This window comes from Lissotriton vulgaris, chromosome 9 (assembly GCF_964263255.1).
Source record: "Lissotriton vulgaris chromosome 9, aLisVul1.2, whole genome shotgun sequence".
Classification (NCBI taxonomy): domain Eukaryota; kingdom Metazoa; phylum Chordata; class Amphibia; order Caudata; family Salamandridae; genus Lissotriton; species Lissotriton vulgaris.
In genome coordinates, this window is record NC_141697.1 from 633,456,785 (window position 1) to 633,473,056 (window position 16,272).

The 16,272-nt window shown below is 48.1% G+C and overlaps 1 protein-coding gene across 1 annotated transcript in view; it reads left to right on the plus strand.

Annotated features, from left to right (window-relative positions):
- The window catches only part of LOC147692002 (putative palmitoyltransferase ZDHHC24), a 276,526-nt gene that overhangs the window by 139,205 nt on the left and 121,049 nt on the right, over positions 1-16,272 (plus strand). The window contains exon 2 of the mRNA XM_086936714.1: positions 625-914. Coding sequence (XP_086792840.1) covers positions 637-914 — 278 coding nt within the window. The 5' untranslated portion in view covers positions 625-636. The remainder of the gene's footprint in view (positions 1-624; positions 915-16,272) is intronic.

The following is a 16,272-nucleotide window of genomic DNA, read 5'->3' on the forward strand; positions in this document are numbered from 1 at the left end:
TATAATAATGTGAAGTGGTGGATCAATTGTAGATGAAAGTTATTACGTTGGTGTAGTTTAAGCTTGGTTTGTATAGGGGAAAATGTTTTCCTAACTATAACTAAGCTTTAACCTTTATTTTTTTCATTGAATATAGATATAAATAACTAACTACAGACAGTAATTTGCCAATTTTTGGACCAAAAACGAATATTTTTGTTTTTATTCAAATGTTTCCTGGATAATTAGAAGTTCTACTTTGGTTTAGTAATGTTGATGTTCTTATAGGTGTTTCAGTATTGGATGTCGAGGGTTAGTATAAGTTGACTTTTATAGTTTTGAGAATCTTGTGAATAAAGCAAAGACATAAGGCAGATTAATTTTAGGGGTTTATGATGGTGCCACAAAATGTTGAAGGCCGAAGCCCTTTATACAATTTGATGTCTTGGTAGTCGAACCCAATAGGGTGTTTAATTGCAAAAGTTCTCATCCTTATTCTCAGTCTGACATCAGACTTTCTTATCAAATCTGCCTTCTCAGTCTAACCATATGTATTTGATTATCTATGATGGGTGTATGTAGGTGATTTGTTGTACATGTCTTGTTATTAAGAACTAAATTCAGTTGAGATACATTTTTGTTTAGCTGCAGATCACAATGGGGACAAAGCTTACCAGCAGCTCCAAACACTTCAAAGCCTCTCGTCATATGCCACTGTGCGTCACCCTTGGGGTGATTGCCTTTGTGGCACTGGAGGTCTTTCTCCTTCATGTACAAGAGCAGGAGACACTACTAGATGCGTTTCAAGCTGGCCATTTTTTCCTGATGAGTTTCCTGCTTCTGAATACGTTTGGGAATGTGGTGAAGTTCATGCGAACCAACCCTAGCATCAAAGGGGTTTTACTGACGGACTGCTCGGTCGGGCAAGGCTGGGAGTGAGTATGGAAAGAGATGATGGAAAATGTTGAAAGTGAATTGTGAAAAGTACTAATTGTCTGTATATGTTTCCTTGCCCAAGGACAGGGACTTATCTCCCTTTTAGAATGTTTCTGTCATAGCCATTGAGATGCCAGATATGAACAGTAAAGAATACAAGTTTCCCTTTTGTGTTATTCACTACTTCTAAGATTTAGATTATATTCAGTCTACAATGGACCAAAGGAAAAATACTCCAGTTACAAATATAGCAGCACGTATATTCTTATTATTTTATTGTTAGCATCTTTATCAAAATTTAAAAAATAATATATCCATTAAAAACACTTTTAGTTACATATCATTGCACACATTCATTTTTAAAAACAATCACAAGTATTTAGAGAGTAATGTTTGTTTTCTAGTGATTCTTTTAGCAGTTGTTGACATTATCCAAATGAATCTTATATACTTCTCAATACATTTCACAATATTAAAAACATGATTTGTCCTTTTGTCAAATATGAACACACAACTAATTTCTAAAAATAGCAAATTAGTGCCTTGAGGCATATAGTCAGTGGATGAATGGGTGGGATAACAATTTGAGTGATTGTTTTGTAAACTATTTCAGTGACCTTTAACACATGAAAAGGAATTTTGTATACTGAATCAGTACAACTAGTACTGCAAAACCTGTACAGAGGTTTTTCTTGAACCTTTTCTACCTGTTTAACATTAAAGGACTCCGAGGAGTAAGGTGACAATTGTAAATAACATGTGTTGTCTTCGAATGTCCCTGTCTTTACTGAAGTACTCCCTTGTCTCTGGCCTACTTCTGGTAGAGTTTCTTTATGGTCTGCAGTACATATTTCTCACTGCTAAATGTTCTGTACTTCTGTCTCCTTTGCATTGCATGTTTGTTCAGTCATCCATATTATTTCTCTGGGTTCTTAAGATCTTCTAATTAATTTTCAAGTGACTCTGCGTCCCCGATTATCAATTTTGCTATTGATTTTCCTTCTCAATTCCTCTTGTTTTAGGCATATCAATTTTCCTGTGTGGCCATTACAAGTTAGCTGGAATTTGGCACAGTATTCTCACCGATCCCCGAACTATTGATATCACAGGATTGGGTATTTCGGGTATGGGGCTCGAGATTTACTACTGATTGTAAACGAATGGGGAGTAACATGTGGGAATCGTTCTAATGGCAGATGTTTTTTTAATCATTTTGCCCTGACATTTAACCTCTGGGTGAAAAACACTGCATCAGCTGTACTCCAACATTACTTTTGTACATACTATTCGCAAAACCTTTCAGCAACCTATTGACCAGATTCTCAACAGTCAAGACCTTCGCCTCCCTCAAGGCTCTAACAGCTACCCACTGACTGCATAAGGTGTAAACTGCAATGCGAGTAAAAAACATGTCTTAATAAATCTAGGATTCAAGGAGGGGAGCAGGAAGCAGCTGTTAAACCCCTAGCTGAAATCCAACCTTTGAAATTCCTCCAATTCCTAGAACAATTTTTTTTTAAACCAATTTTTATTGTGTTTACAAAGCAAGTAACATCCAAAGCGATACATTCGTGAAGAGCAGAGCAATTCGGGGCTACAGCAATACATGAGACAGTTATTTAAAAAAACAGTCCCCTCATGACGGTAATCCATAATAAGACCAACACTTCCTCGTACTTTATCATGTTTATGAGGACAGCCATGTGCCTCATTGTTAGACTTGTCTTCTTCAGCGGGTTAACCCCCAGTCTTTGGTCTCCTGTTTTTAACCATGTTTTTGTTGGTTTTATGACTCTTGGCACTTTACCACTTCTGATAAGTCCCAAAGTGCATATGCTCTCCCATGTACCTTGCCTTTATGGATTGGTGTTTCCATGATTGACCTATTTGATTTACCTTTAAGTCCCAAGTACAATGCACTGTGTGTGCCCAGGGCCTATAAATCAAATGCTGCTAGTGGGCCTGCACCACTGATTGTGCAACCCACACAAGCAGCCTTGCAAAAGATTCTCAGACTTGCCACTGCATTGTCTGCGAGCAGTTGTGACTGCCAAGGCGACTTGGCAAGTGCACCCACTTGCCAGGCCCTAACCTTTCTTCTTACATTTAAGACACCCCTAAGGTAGGCCCAAGGTACAGCTGTGGGCAGGGTGCAATATATGTGAAAGATAGGACATGTACTGGTGTGTGTGTGCCATGCCCTGATAGTAAAATACAGTGTATTTCGTTTTTTACTATTGAAAGGCTATCTGTCCCATACAATAGAATGGGTAATACTTTGTAGCATCTTAAAAGTATACCTTCCCATTGGGACAAGATAGGAAGGTGGAGTTTAGTATGCCTGAACTCCCATTATATAGTCTTTTAGTAAAGAGGATTTTTATATTGTGTGTTAGAAAATACCACTTTTAGAAAGTGGGTATTTTCTTGCTTAGCCATCCTGTGTGCCTCTTGTGGTTTGTGGTTAGACGGGCTTTGGAGTGACAAGGGTTGAGGATGCACATTCTCTCAGCCAGCCACGGGGGGGGTGATGTGTGTCCTGCCTTTCCTGAATGAGCCAGGACTGGGTTGAATAGACCTGGGCTGCATTTGGAGATTTGGAGTAGGGGAAGGAGATTTCCTTGCACCTGAATGGACCTGGTCTGCCTTACATAATGCTGTTGCTACCTCCTGTCGTGAAGCTGGGCCAGAGAGAGAGAACTTGTTTGGACTGAGCACAGAGCCTTTCTGCCACAAGAGAACAAAGAGAGAGTCAGTATAAATATTGGGTCCCAGACCCCAGAACTTTAGATTACTGCTGAACTAAGGAACCTGCCAGGAAGAAGGGCTGGAAAAGCTGTCAGGAGGAACTGCCACTTTGCTGCGTGCTCTGCTGTGTTGGCCTGCTGCTTGCTGCTTTTGTCTTTGGCAGGGAAAGAACTGGATTGTACTTTCATCATCCTTCTGTTAGAGTTTCCTCCAAGGGCTTGAAGTAGAGCTTGCCTCCTGTTGGAAGTCTCAGCAAGATAAAATACTTTAAATAACCTGCTGTAATCAAGGAACCTGCCAAGTAGAAGAGCTGGAAGAACTGTTTGGAGGAGTATAGCCTGTTGCTGTGTTGGGCTGGCCTTTAGTAGCTGCTTCTGCCTTGAGCAGTGAAAGGACTGGATTGAACTTTCTTAACTTGTGCTTAGTATGTCCAAGAGCTTGAAGTGGAGCTTGCCTCCGGTTCTGAAGTCTCAGGGAAAGAAAATACTTCACTGACCTCTTGTTACCACCTCTGAAACCGTGGTTTCAGTTGCCACAGAGGGGGGAAAGCAGCCGACTCTGTCACCGACTCCATCGCTGGCTCCGTGTCTTAAAGGCACCGCAGAAAGCACTGCCGCATCTTGCACTGCAACCCTGTTATCACCGGCGATGACGAGCAATGCCGCTGCCACCGAGCCACTGCTTGCACCGTGACCTGTGGGCACTGCACTCCGCACAGCCTTGCTTCCCTTCGCCACCCTGGTCTCACCGACTTCGTCGCTGCCTGGTGACTTCAACACCCTGACCGCACCATGGCTTGGGGGCACTGCTCCTAAGTTTCACGACTCACCGCCCCGTCCCACACCGTAGTCCGGACCGCCTGATGCCAGTTCCCCATAACCATCTCTCTCGCCTGCACCACAATCTTCCAGCACCGCAATGAGCACCACCGTCACTCCTCATCGCAGCCCTCGCACCAACATATCGGCTGCAACAAAAAGGTACTGTTTACGAGTGAGCCGACCCCACGACTGACGCCGTCGGATATAATTGTTGGACTCTGTTGTTTTAAGTACTGCGGTAACCCCGGATGGAGCTACTGACTCTGAGAAATTTCATTTTAAAGTCATTCTTGCAAAGTGCATATTTTCAAGTACTGTATGCTGGATTTTTAGTATTCTGGTCTTGTTTAATATATATATAAAGTATTGGATAATTCTCTAAACTTGTGTGGTGGCTGTTTGTAGTGTTTTCACTGTAATACTGTTGGTTATGTTCAAATGCTTTACACACTGGCTCTGAGATAAGCCTACTGCTCATGCCAAGCTACCAAGGGGGTGAGCAGGGGTTATTTCAGTAGTGCACCCCCCTTATCCTGACTAGGAAGAAGGTTCCCTACTTGGACAAAGGTGCAAACCATTGCCAACTAGAGACCCACCATTTCTAACACTCATATATCTGATTTTCCTGATATGCGCACAAATTACTCCCCTTATGCCTCAGAGGGATCAAGTGGAATGAAGGTTGGCCCCACAGGCAAGCAACATCTCTTTTGGCTACCAGACAGGCCACCCCTATAAAGATCCTCTCGTAGTGTGGTCCCCCCATCTCCTTCAGGAGCCCCAGCAGTGCAGTTTGGGGCGCAGGTCAATCGAGAGTTCCAAAACCATCAAGATCTCTCAACCCACCCGTCCCAAAAGAGCGCAGCGCCGGACAGACCCATGCCACAAAATAGAAGTATTAGAAAAGACAAGGAAACCCACTCGGTAAGCAAGGTCCAAGGGTATCAGTAATATCAATAAATAAAGGTCCTTGACAGAAAACAGAATGTACAGACTTAAATAATTATAGGCTACAATCTGCACTATAATAAGTAAGGTGTCCAGCCGGACCCTGAATTTAATCAATGGCAAGGATAAAAAACATTAAAAAAGGACATGTATAAAGTGAGACACAATACTGTATCCACAACAAACAACAAGGCTAGACAAACAATTTACAAGGGTAGGAGGTTTAGCAGGCAATTTTCCTATTTTCGAGCAGCTAGTACAATTTAGAAAGAATCAATCTAGCTTTACTCATGTACTAAAAACGCATTTTTGTCACACTGTGGGGAACTAGTGTTTAAACTACATGAACTGTCGACGGCGTTTCAATCCTGTTAAAATGAAGGATCATCATCAGGACAACCAATGTATTGCCTAATATGCAAGCCCACGTAGGCTTACGGTTCCAGATGTCCAGATTGGGAGGGGTGCGGATGGGAACAAGAGTTGGCCCTAAATAAGGCGAACCTAAATAAAAAGGACATGCAGGGTGTCCCGTCCGGTGGCGCCGCTGCGGTCAGAGTGAAGGTGGTTGGGGTATCAGCGTGGGAATTATTCCAACCCCAAAATTAGTAGATGGGATCAAGTTGCGGTACAGGCCCGGGATCTAGGCGGGTCCTCAATGTTCTCAATGGAACACCGGACAACGTCTGGAGGGCCGAGTCGCACCAGTCAGACCAAAATAGAAGTAGGCGGCAGGGAGATTGCAGCATGCGCATGTAGCCTGAGTGGTCGGGGTTATCCTCTGCTTATGGCGACAGAAAAGATATGTCATGTGCAGGTAGTTGATCTGGATCATGATATGTATCCCTCCAATCATCATCATCCAGCTCGTCGACCCAGCTCACCCACTTCTTTCTAAGGGAAGCGAAGCCATCAGGAGCATTGATAATCAAGGAACGGTAGATCACGGATATCACTCAGGAAAGATATGTCACATGCAGGTAGTTGGTCTGGATCATGCGCAGTCGTGAAGACCTCTCCAGTTCTGGAGGGGCCAGTTGTGCCTGCCTCTAATCATCATCATCCAGCTCATCCCCTCAGCCCACCCACTTCTGTCTAAGGGAAGCAAAGCCACCAGGAACATTGATAATCAAGGAATGGTAAACCATGGATGTTGTTCCCCCACTGAGGTACACCATTGGCCTCAAAAGGACTGTAGTTAAGGAGCTGGGTGCCTGGGGGGAGTTGGGTCCACAGGGAATGCCGTAGCTGAAGGAAATTGAAGAACTGTGTGTGGGACAGGGCATAATGATCTCTCAATTTTTGAAAGGACTTCAAATTACCCCCTGGCAGACATCGCCCAAGTACATAATTCCTATCCGGTCCCATTGGGCAAAGCCTCAAGGCTGGAGAACTGTTGAGGCCAGGTGCCTTGTCAAAGGGGGGTTCATCCTGTCAGGCAGCGGTCCCCCTGAATAAAGCTTAATGTTGCCCTCTAACAACGTACCGCCACATGGGTGCAGGGTGTCATTATTGGGGCATTCAGCCACCATAAAGCAAGTCAAGGAGCCCCTCAAAGCCCAGTAGTTGAAGTTCCAAGCAGAAGCCGGGGTGATCCCTGCCACCTGCAAACTACTCATTGGCGGGAACCACTTGAGATGCTGGATAGTACCCGTAGATGTCTGACACTCCAAGACCACCGTCAAACAGAGATGTTCGCGCTGAGCTAAACACCACCCGATGGCGCTTACCAGCCCATATAAAGGATGTGAGTCTGGAGGTCAGTGAGAGGAACCACCCTTTGGGATTTGATAAGGAAAATTTGCTAAGAGGTGCAAATAGTGAGGAGACACATCATCTTAAAGAGTGCGATGCATCCCATGGAGTTAAGGAGCATTTTACACCAGCGGCGCAGGTCACGGTCAAGGGACAAGGATATTTTGGGAAATTAATGGCCCAGGCCAAGTCCCGGAGGCATGATATGAATCCCCAAGTACTTAAAGGAAGAGGAAAATGTCATCAACGTTGAGCGCTATTCGATCCTCGAATCTACCCCCCACATCCAACCCAGTATCCGAGCATTACAGCGTATCAAGCGTGCCAACAGTTCAATAACCAGGGCAAATAGTAGTGGGAATAGGGGACAGCCCTGACGTGTACCTCCATATATCGAGAAGTAGGTGTAAAAAAACCATTTACACAGACCTGAGCCATGGGGGTGTTATTCAGGAGATGCATCTTTTTGTGTAATAGTGGTCCCAAGCCTGCTTCCATGAGGACCCTGTCAAGGAAGGGCCAGAGGACTGTGTCAAAGGCCTTACAAAGGTCCTCCAGAAGGAGGGCCAGGTTACAGTTCAGGCAAGGTGCCTAAGAAGGAACCGACTGTACTCAGCAAATACAGTGACAGGTTCTTCAGCTGGGTATGAACCCACACTGATCTGGGTGAATAAGGTGGGACTGGGTTCAGGTCAGCTGAGTCACTAAGACTTTAGCAAAAACCTTGATGTCTGCATTAATAAGCGAGATCGGGCAGTAGGAGGAGCAGTCTGTAGGAAGTCCTGCCTTAGGGATAGCAACAATAGTGGCACAGTCTAGGTCTGGAGAGAATGACCCCGGTTGTAACGCCTCCCAATAGAAGGCCAGCAAGTGGGGTATCAGAATGGTATGGTGACTTTTATAGTATTTAATTGGGAACCGTCTGGACCAAAGGTTTACCCCAATTTGAGTCCGGATATGGCTTGGTCGGCCTCTTCCACCGTTAATTGGTCTTACTCGTGTGCCAGGGAATGCAGCATTGAGGACAGTAGAATGTCTCAGAGAATGGGTCTCTCAGTCTCTGATGGGTGGTTGGACACATTGCATACAGGTCCCAATAGAATGCTGCAAAGACCAGAACAATCACCGGAATATCTTCCTGGAGATTGCCAGCTATGTCTCTAACGGCGAGTACTATTGTAGTGGAGATATTACGGGTCGCCAGCCAATAGGCAACAGCTTACCAGACATATCCCCAAACTCATACACCCATTGGGTTGAGGTTCTCCAGCACTGCTTCGCCTCTTCAAAGGAGACCTGTCGCAGTTTAGACCACGCTGTTGCCAGGAGGTGCTCCAAACTAAGAATTTTGGCCTTTAGATCGGTCATCTGCACTTGATTTAGAGATTCTTGTTCTCTCACATAATCTTTAAGTAGCCCCCTCAGGGTGGGTTTTGCTCGAGGCCCAGAGCGTTGGTGCCAAGGATACGGAGCCCTAATTTGTTCGAAAAAAGGCTTGCAGCTCCTCCTCTACAAAGGAGGTACACTTGGGGTCCTTTAGATGTCACACGCTGAATCTCTAGACTGGTTGCCGAGTCTGCGGCTGGGAACCCCACTCAGTAAGGAGGGAGGCATGATTCGATTCACCACTTGGGAGAATCTGGATGTACCACAGCTAAAGGAGATCAGTTGCCGGCAACCACAGCAGGTCAATCTGTGATTCTGTATTGTGGGCTGTGGATTGATGTGTATATGAACGTAGCAATGAGTGCCATAAACGCTATGCTTGGTAAAGGACCAAGAAGTCTGCCCAGGCCACTAAACATGCTGAGCGCACCCTTTGACTGGGGCCTTTAAAATGTCCTGCTTGGCATCCAGAACTGCATTAAAGTCCCCTCCCACAAGGGTTGTCCAGGGCGGGGCACTATTAGGGATCAGAGTGTCTGTAAGGTTGGTTGCAGCAGCTGTGGGGGAGCATAATAAGAGATAAATTGATAAGGTTGGGTAGCCATATGTCCTTCAACCTCCACATACCTCCCCTGGGATCCCCATGTACTTTGATCAGTCATTGGAAGGAACTTATGCAATAGCAGGGTGACTCCACCTATTCCTCTGGTGAAGCTCAAGTGAAAAACGTTATCATAGCCAAAGCAACAGAGGGAGGGGCAGTAGGAGCCCAGCAGATGCGTTTCCTGCAATAGGACTACATCTGGGTTGTATCACTTGAAATAAGGCAGCACATCAGATCTCTTTATATGGTCTAAGAGACCATTAACATTCAAAGAGATAATCTTAATTAAGGAAAGGTGGTATGGTAAATACAGGACGCCTAGGGGCCATTCAAGGACAGGGGCAGTCTGCATGTAGCAGCCCAGAGCACAGCTGAGAAGTCAGAGATGCTGCATTGGAGAGCTCCAAAAAAGAATACCTGAAAGGCAAGAACAAACTTATATCAAAGTATCAATCCGAGGGCGCTAGGTGGTGCACTGGTGAGTGCCGCCATTGCGTGAGGCTCTCTCCGCCCGGCGATTAAAATCCTACATTTCTCCTCAAAAACGGCACCCCGGAGGCCCCCAACAGCAGCGACTCCTTCATGGGGCCCATGGAGTCTGGTGTGAGAGTCTCAGCCTAATCGGAGCAGCGGATCCCCCGAAGTCCGCCCTACGATACAGGACGGCGGCTGACCACGGAGCTCGCCCTGCGTGCCTGTCGGCCCTGCCACCTACGTGAGGACGAGGCGCTACGCGAGGAACAAGGCCACACGTTGGAGGGCCCTGCGCTTGGACCATCCTGCCTGCCTCGTGTTGTGGCCTGGGAGCCCCAGGCCGTTGCCACATCCACAGCGGGGACCCCCCCGGACCCGGAACAGCATTGGGGGGAGGGCGACGACACACAGGCACCAGCGGTAAGAGGGGGGGACCCCCACTGCCCCCTGTGGGTCCTCTGGGCCTTGTCGCCACCGCGGGCCCCGGACCCAGGGACGGCAGCCCCCCCCCCCCCCCCACCCCCCCCCATCCTCACGGCCCTGTTACCAGCGCTTGGTGCAGTGATTGGCGGACTTTGGAGCCAATCCTGCCAGCTTCCTCATAGGCCCCTGCTTTGGGCCAGAGTAGCCCCTTGACACGACTGAGCTCATGCCCCTTGCACTGAACACACGGGGCACCTGACTAACCACCTGACTGCCCAGCTGTGCCCCTTTGTTGCGCGGGGGCATTCCTGACTGCGCTGCTACGAAGGACTCTCCTGAGGTGGCGGTACTGGCGTTGTACGCCTGAGCCCCCATTGTTGCACTTGTGTACGCCCTGAGCAGGGCGGAAGCTGTTTTGACCATCCGTGGGGTGCTCTAGGTCCACACATAGGCTATTGCCAGGGGGCATCGATACAAGGGCACATTTTGGGCACTGAAAGGACTGCTTTGCCACTGGGAGTCCCTGCGCCGCAATCCACCCACCTTTTTTGCGGTGACAGTTTATGCTCGCCCATTTCTGTCTAGGACTGCTCCCTGGGCTTGACTATACACCATTATGGGCAAGACAGATGAGAGACAACACAAGATCAGCTTTGACGCTCCCAAGCGGAATGCCCGGACGGGGCAAGACCCACCTGCCACCTTGAACACTGATGACCCAGCTGATACCGCAGCGGTACAACCCCCAGAGATACAAGACATTTTACGAGAGGTGCACCAGGGGTTTGCAACTATTGCGGACAAGGTCGACAGGCTGTCCTCCCGCATGGATGCTATCGTCCCACTAAATGGATGTTCACGAGGAGCGCATTACGGAAGCGGAGCGGCGTATATCGGAATCGGACGAAGTGGCGGCCAGGCACACCTTGCAGCTTTCTCGGATAGATAATCTGCTCCGCGTCATAGCTTCCAAGAATGAGGACTTGGAAGCGAGAAGTCGAAGAAACAACATATGTATTTTAGGGATTCCGGAATCCACAAACACTGGTCGCATGGAAGATTATGTTGAGAAACTTCTGCTGGCGGCGGTGGGCTCTGAGGCTTTCTCCTCCCAGTTCATTGTTGAACGTGCGCACAGATCGCTGGGCCCTAGACCCAAGCCTGGAGCGACTCCGAGGCCCATATTTGCCAGACTTTTGAACTACAGGGACCGAGACGTTGCGCTTTGGGCAGCCCGAGGCAAGCAGTCGCTGTCTTATGAGGGCAACTCCTTCACCGTGTTCCCGGACTTCACACCCCCGGTTCAGGAAGAAAGGCGGAAATTCCTGGACGTCAAATCAAAATTGCGGAAAGCCCAAATTGACTATGCTCTCCTGTACCCGGCACGGCTACGAGTAACTCATCAGGGTCGACCACGCTTCTTTACAAAACCGCAACAGGTGGACGATTTTCTCAAACACCTTCGGCACGCAGCTCGACCTGCGGAGGGAGAAGACGAGGGATGGCAATCACCGATGGAGGGTGCGGATGTAGATGAACAGTAAGGTGCCCTACACAGTGCTTGGTCTAATTAGAGCAATGACTCCTGTAAGTAAAGTCGACTCAAATTGGGACAGGTGCTGTTTGAACTGTATGCAGGCAGAGATGGGGGTCCCTCTGGGCTGCTGGTAGATGCCTCGCTGGGCCCCTCATATGCTCATTGGAGTTGTAGTGTCTTCTACACAGGCTCCGAGGGCAAGGGGTGGTTTGTGTTGCCGCCTAGATGGCCTCCACGGGGTGTTTCCTCTCACATGCCTTGCCACAAGAGCTGGCGAGGATTTTTTTTTGTATTGGTTTGATTGGGTGGGTAGGGAGGGTTGGGAGGGTTTCCTATACTGGCGAGTTGGAGCTGCTTCAGTGGGAGGGGGGAGAGATGTGGGGGGAGGAAGGGAAGGGGGAGGCTGGTTGTGGTTTAACTGTTTTGATTATGGTAGGTACACACAGCGCAGGGCTGAAAAATTGTGATTTGAAGTTGAAGGCTGAATATGCATTGGATGCGCAGCAACTTACAAAGACTTGTAATTATATTGGAATATTGAGGTATGCCGCAACATGTTTCTGTTCTTTCTATTTGACAATTGTATGGCTAACGATGGTAAGTCACAACTGAACATCATCACGTGGAATGTCAGGGGGTTGGGTGATCCTCGTAAGAAGCGTCTTCTACCAACACCCGGCGGCGGTGGGCGCCATCTTGAGAGAGGCAGGTGAGGTCAGCGCTCTAGTCGCGCCGTCCTCCCGCCCTCCTGTTGTACTTAGGTGAGCCCTGCCCTGCGCTCTTTGCCTTTCAGAAGCTCTCCCTGGTGAGAGGTACTGGGGCTGCGAGCGGCTGAAGCATTTAACAATTGCGATTTTAGGCAATCTGTTCACATGATTACGAGCACTGTAATCTGAGCGTTTTTTAAACATATTTTAAAACCGCCGTTCTTTTAACCTTTGGGGGGCTGTCAGCTAAGGGGAATTGAGCATCAGGCACACTGACTCTCTTAACACCTACTCTTCCTCTCCCTTCAGCCCAGCCGTCTTCTACCAACACCCGGCGGCGGTGGGCGCCATCTTGAGAGAGGCAGGTGAGGTCAGCGCTCTAGTCGCGCCGTCCTCCCACCCTCCTTCCTCTGTATAAATGTGCAACCCGGCCAGACGGCGCAGCGGGCTGGTGCAGCGGGCGCGCCGGTCGCGCGCCGAAGCCGCGCCTAAGCCAAGCCCGTCTGCGCCCGTCCGCGCCAGGATCGCGCCGGGAGCGGGCCATGCTGTCCAAACCCACCCAGCCACCAGGTATAATTTCAATGAGCTACTCTCACTGCGTCACACATTGGCTAGCCACAGATGTAAGAGTCATCCCCCTACTGAATATCTCTGGGGCCCATTCTCATGCAGCTCCTGCAAATGGTCGTCCCTGGGACCCACTGGCATTATCCCCCACCCATTCCCCCCACCAACACACAAGCCTATCACCTTCCACTGTGGACTTATTAACGCCAGATCTTTAGCCTGTCATGGACAAGATATCCATGACCTCATACTTTTTCACGATCTAGACGCCCTTTTCATCACCGAAACTTGGCTGCATGATGCGTCCAATCCCGACCTGGCAACCGCCCTCCCTTTTGACTTCACCATCCACAGGCGGGATAGACCCGGCGGTAGGGGAGGTGGGTTAGCCATCATCATTAAAAAATCTGTTAGGTGCCACACATTTGAACTGGCCTCGCTCAAGGACTGTGAGGGCATAGGCTTTGTGATTCAAATTAACCCCTCCACCTCCTTTTCAGGAGGACTTGTCTATCGCCCCCCTGGAAACGCAACGCCTTTTTTGGACTCCCTTGACGAAACCCTTGGATCACTCATGACCCATTATCCCAACTTCACTCTTCTTGGTGATTTTAATCTTCGGGCTGGCCACACGCTAGATGGCATTTGTTCAAATTCAGTCACCCTAGCTGTATCCCCCCCAATTCCTCAAGTATGGACTGACCACTGTTTTATACCCTTTGCTATCAAGCCAAAACCCTCATCGCAACCATCCACCAAGAACTCCCCCACCACCTTCTCGACCAACTGGAAGAAAGTAGCCGAGCACATTAAGTTGCACCCCCAGCCCCTCTCCCCCCCTCCTACTATAGTCTGAGACGTATCACAAGACTCCAAAAATTTCCACTTGTGGATTGGTAGACTGGTTTTGGCCAACTCCAACACAACCAACCAAAAATCAGTCCCCCACAAAAGAAAGCCCAACGCCCCCTGGTATACCCAGGCTCTCACCGAAAGCCACCATAGGTGTAGGGTTCTCGAAAGAGAGTGGAGGAAAACTTATGATCATGCTTCCAGAACCCTATACATCCGGCAGAGGAAACAATACCTCTCCCACATAAAAAAAGCGAAAAGGGAGATCTTCACCACAGCCATAGAAGTAGCCAAACAGAAACAACATACCATTTTTAATATTGTCAAGTCCTTCACTCACCCCAAGGCCCTTGCACTGGAAATCCCTCCATCCCAAACCCTCTGCGATCAAATCGCTGATTTCTTTGTTGAGAAAATCAATAACATTCATAAGGATTCCCCCCCCCCCCCGCAATCCCCTTACAAGCTGCCGACACTAATTCACCCTCTTTTGGTAATTTTTCTATAGTGTCCCTGCCACAAACACAGAAGGCAATCTTGACCTGTCGATCAGGAGCCCCCACGGACTCCTGCCCCCCGAGCATCCTCCACCTTCTCATTGAGGCCGTCAACCCCTTAATCAATGCCATTATTAATGAATCCCTCAGCTCAGGCATTGTCCCAGGTGAATGGAAGAAGGCCATTGTTAAGCCTCTAATGAAAAAACAAAACAAATCCCCGACAGATCTATCTAACATGCGCCCAATCTCCTTACTTCCGGCACTAGGCAAAATTACTGAGCAACTAGTACACGAGGAGTTAAAGCCTTTGTGGAAAATAATCACATTCTCCATCCACAGCAATCTGGTTTTCGCCCTGGCCACTCCACTGAAACTGCTTTGATCGAGCTATCGGACACCATTAAGTTCTTGCAGGATGAGGGGAAACACGCTATACTCATCCTGCTTGACTTAACCGCAGCATTTGATACGATCTCCTATGACATCCTCATTAACAGAATGCGCGAGATTGGTGTGACGGGTACTGCTCCAACATGGATAACATCTTTTCTTTCCAACAGATCACAAACAGTTTCACTAGGCCCCTTTCTCTCCGGCGAAAGACCCATCACATCAGGTGTGCCCCAGGGGTCCATACTCAGTCCTCTCTTTTTTAATATCTACATGGCCCCCCTGCTCACTCTGATTGAATCCCACGGCATCCTCGTAACATCTTACGCCGACGACACTCAACTTGTCGTCACCATAGACAAAAAAACCCCGATGCTGCCCTCAGATTCCAGAATTGCCTCTCCCAAGTCTTTTCCTGGCTCAATAATAAACATCTCAAGTGCAAAAGCGCCAAAACTGAAATTATACCCCAAGGCAAGGACATCCTCTTTTCTCCAAAAGATTGGTGGCCTCAACACTCCGAAGCCCCGCCGGGTGCAGTTTCCTCGGCCCGCAATCTGGTTGTCCAATTCGACTCGTCCCTCAGTTTTGACGACCATGTGCGCATCACTGCAGGGTGCTGTTTTAACCTCATTAGACAGCTGAAGAAATTTTTCGACTTTCTCCCTATCTCTGCCAGGAAATCAGTGGCTGCGGCCCTGATCCTATCCCGGCTAGATTATTGTAATGGCCTCCTGGCAGGAATAAAGAAGTCCACCCTTAAGAAACTGCAGAGCGTCCAACACGCAGCAGCCAGGCTCGTTCTCAAACTCCCAAGAAGGTCCTCGGCCTCTGCAGCCCTCAATACTCTCCATTGGCTGCCCCTTCACAAAAGAATCCTCTTTAAACTCCTTGTCACGGTTTTTAAAGCCACCAGGAACACAGGCCCTTCCTACCTTGCTAAGCGCTTCTTGCGCTATACTCCATCGCGCTGCCTGAGATCATCAGGAGCAAATCTGGTTATTATACCCAGATTTAAGCTCAAAACGAAAGGTGGGAAAACCTTTTCATTCCTGGCGGCTAAGGCATGTAATGGTCTCCCCTTCAACCTCAGGCACGCCCCCACAGAAAGCCTTTTCAGGAAACTCCTGAAGACTTGGATATTCCCTCAGCCTGATTCTTTGGTCCTCGCAGCCATCTGATCCCTGCTTCACCAAGTTGGTTTCTTCTGTGTGCTCAGCGCCAAGATGCTCCTTCCGGAGCGATAGTCGCGCTATACAAATTCCAATAAATATCAAATATCAAGTGCTGGCATATTTAGATAGACACAACACGCATATAGCTATGCTGCAAGAAACTGATTTCTCACCCCAACGGGCTAATGCATTTGCCTCGAGATGGGCCATGCACAGTGTTTTCTCCTCATATTACAGTTATGCTAGAGGCACAGCTATATTGATTAAGAAGCAAGTACCTTTCCACCTGGTGGGATCGTTCAGCGATGATCAAGGTAGATATTGCATGGCATGGGGGCGATTGTGTGTTGAATCGGTTACATTGGTGTGTTGTTATGGGCCTAATGTCAATGATCCGGAATTCTTTTTCAAGTTGTGGGAAGCAGTGAGAGCTATTGGGTCGAACCACATTGTTTGGGGTGGGGATTTCA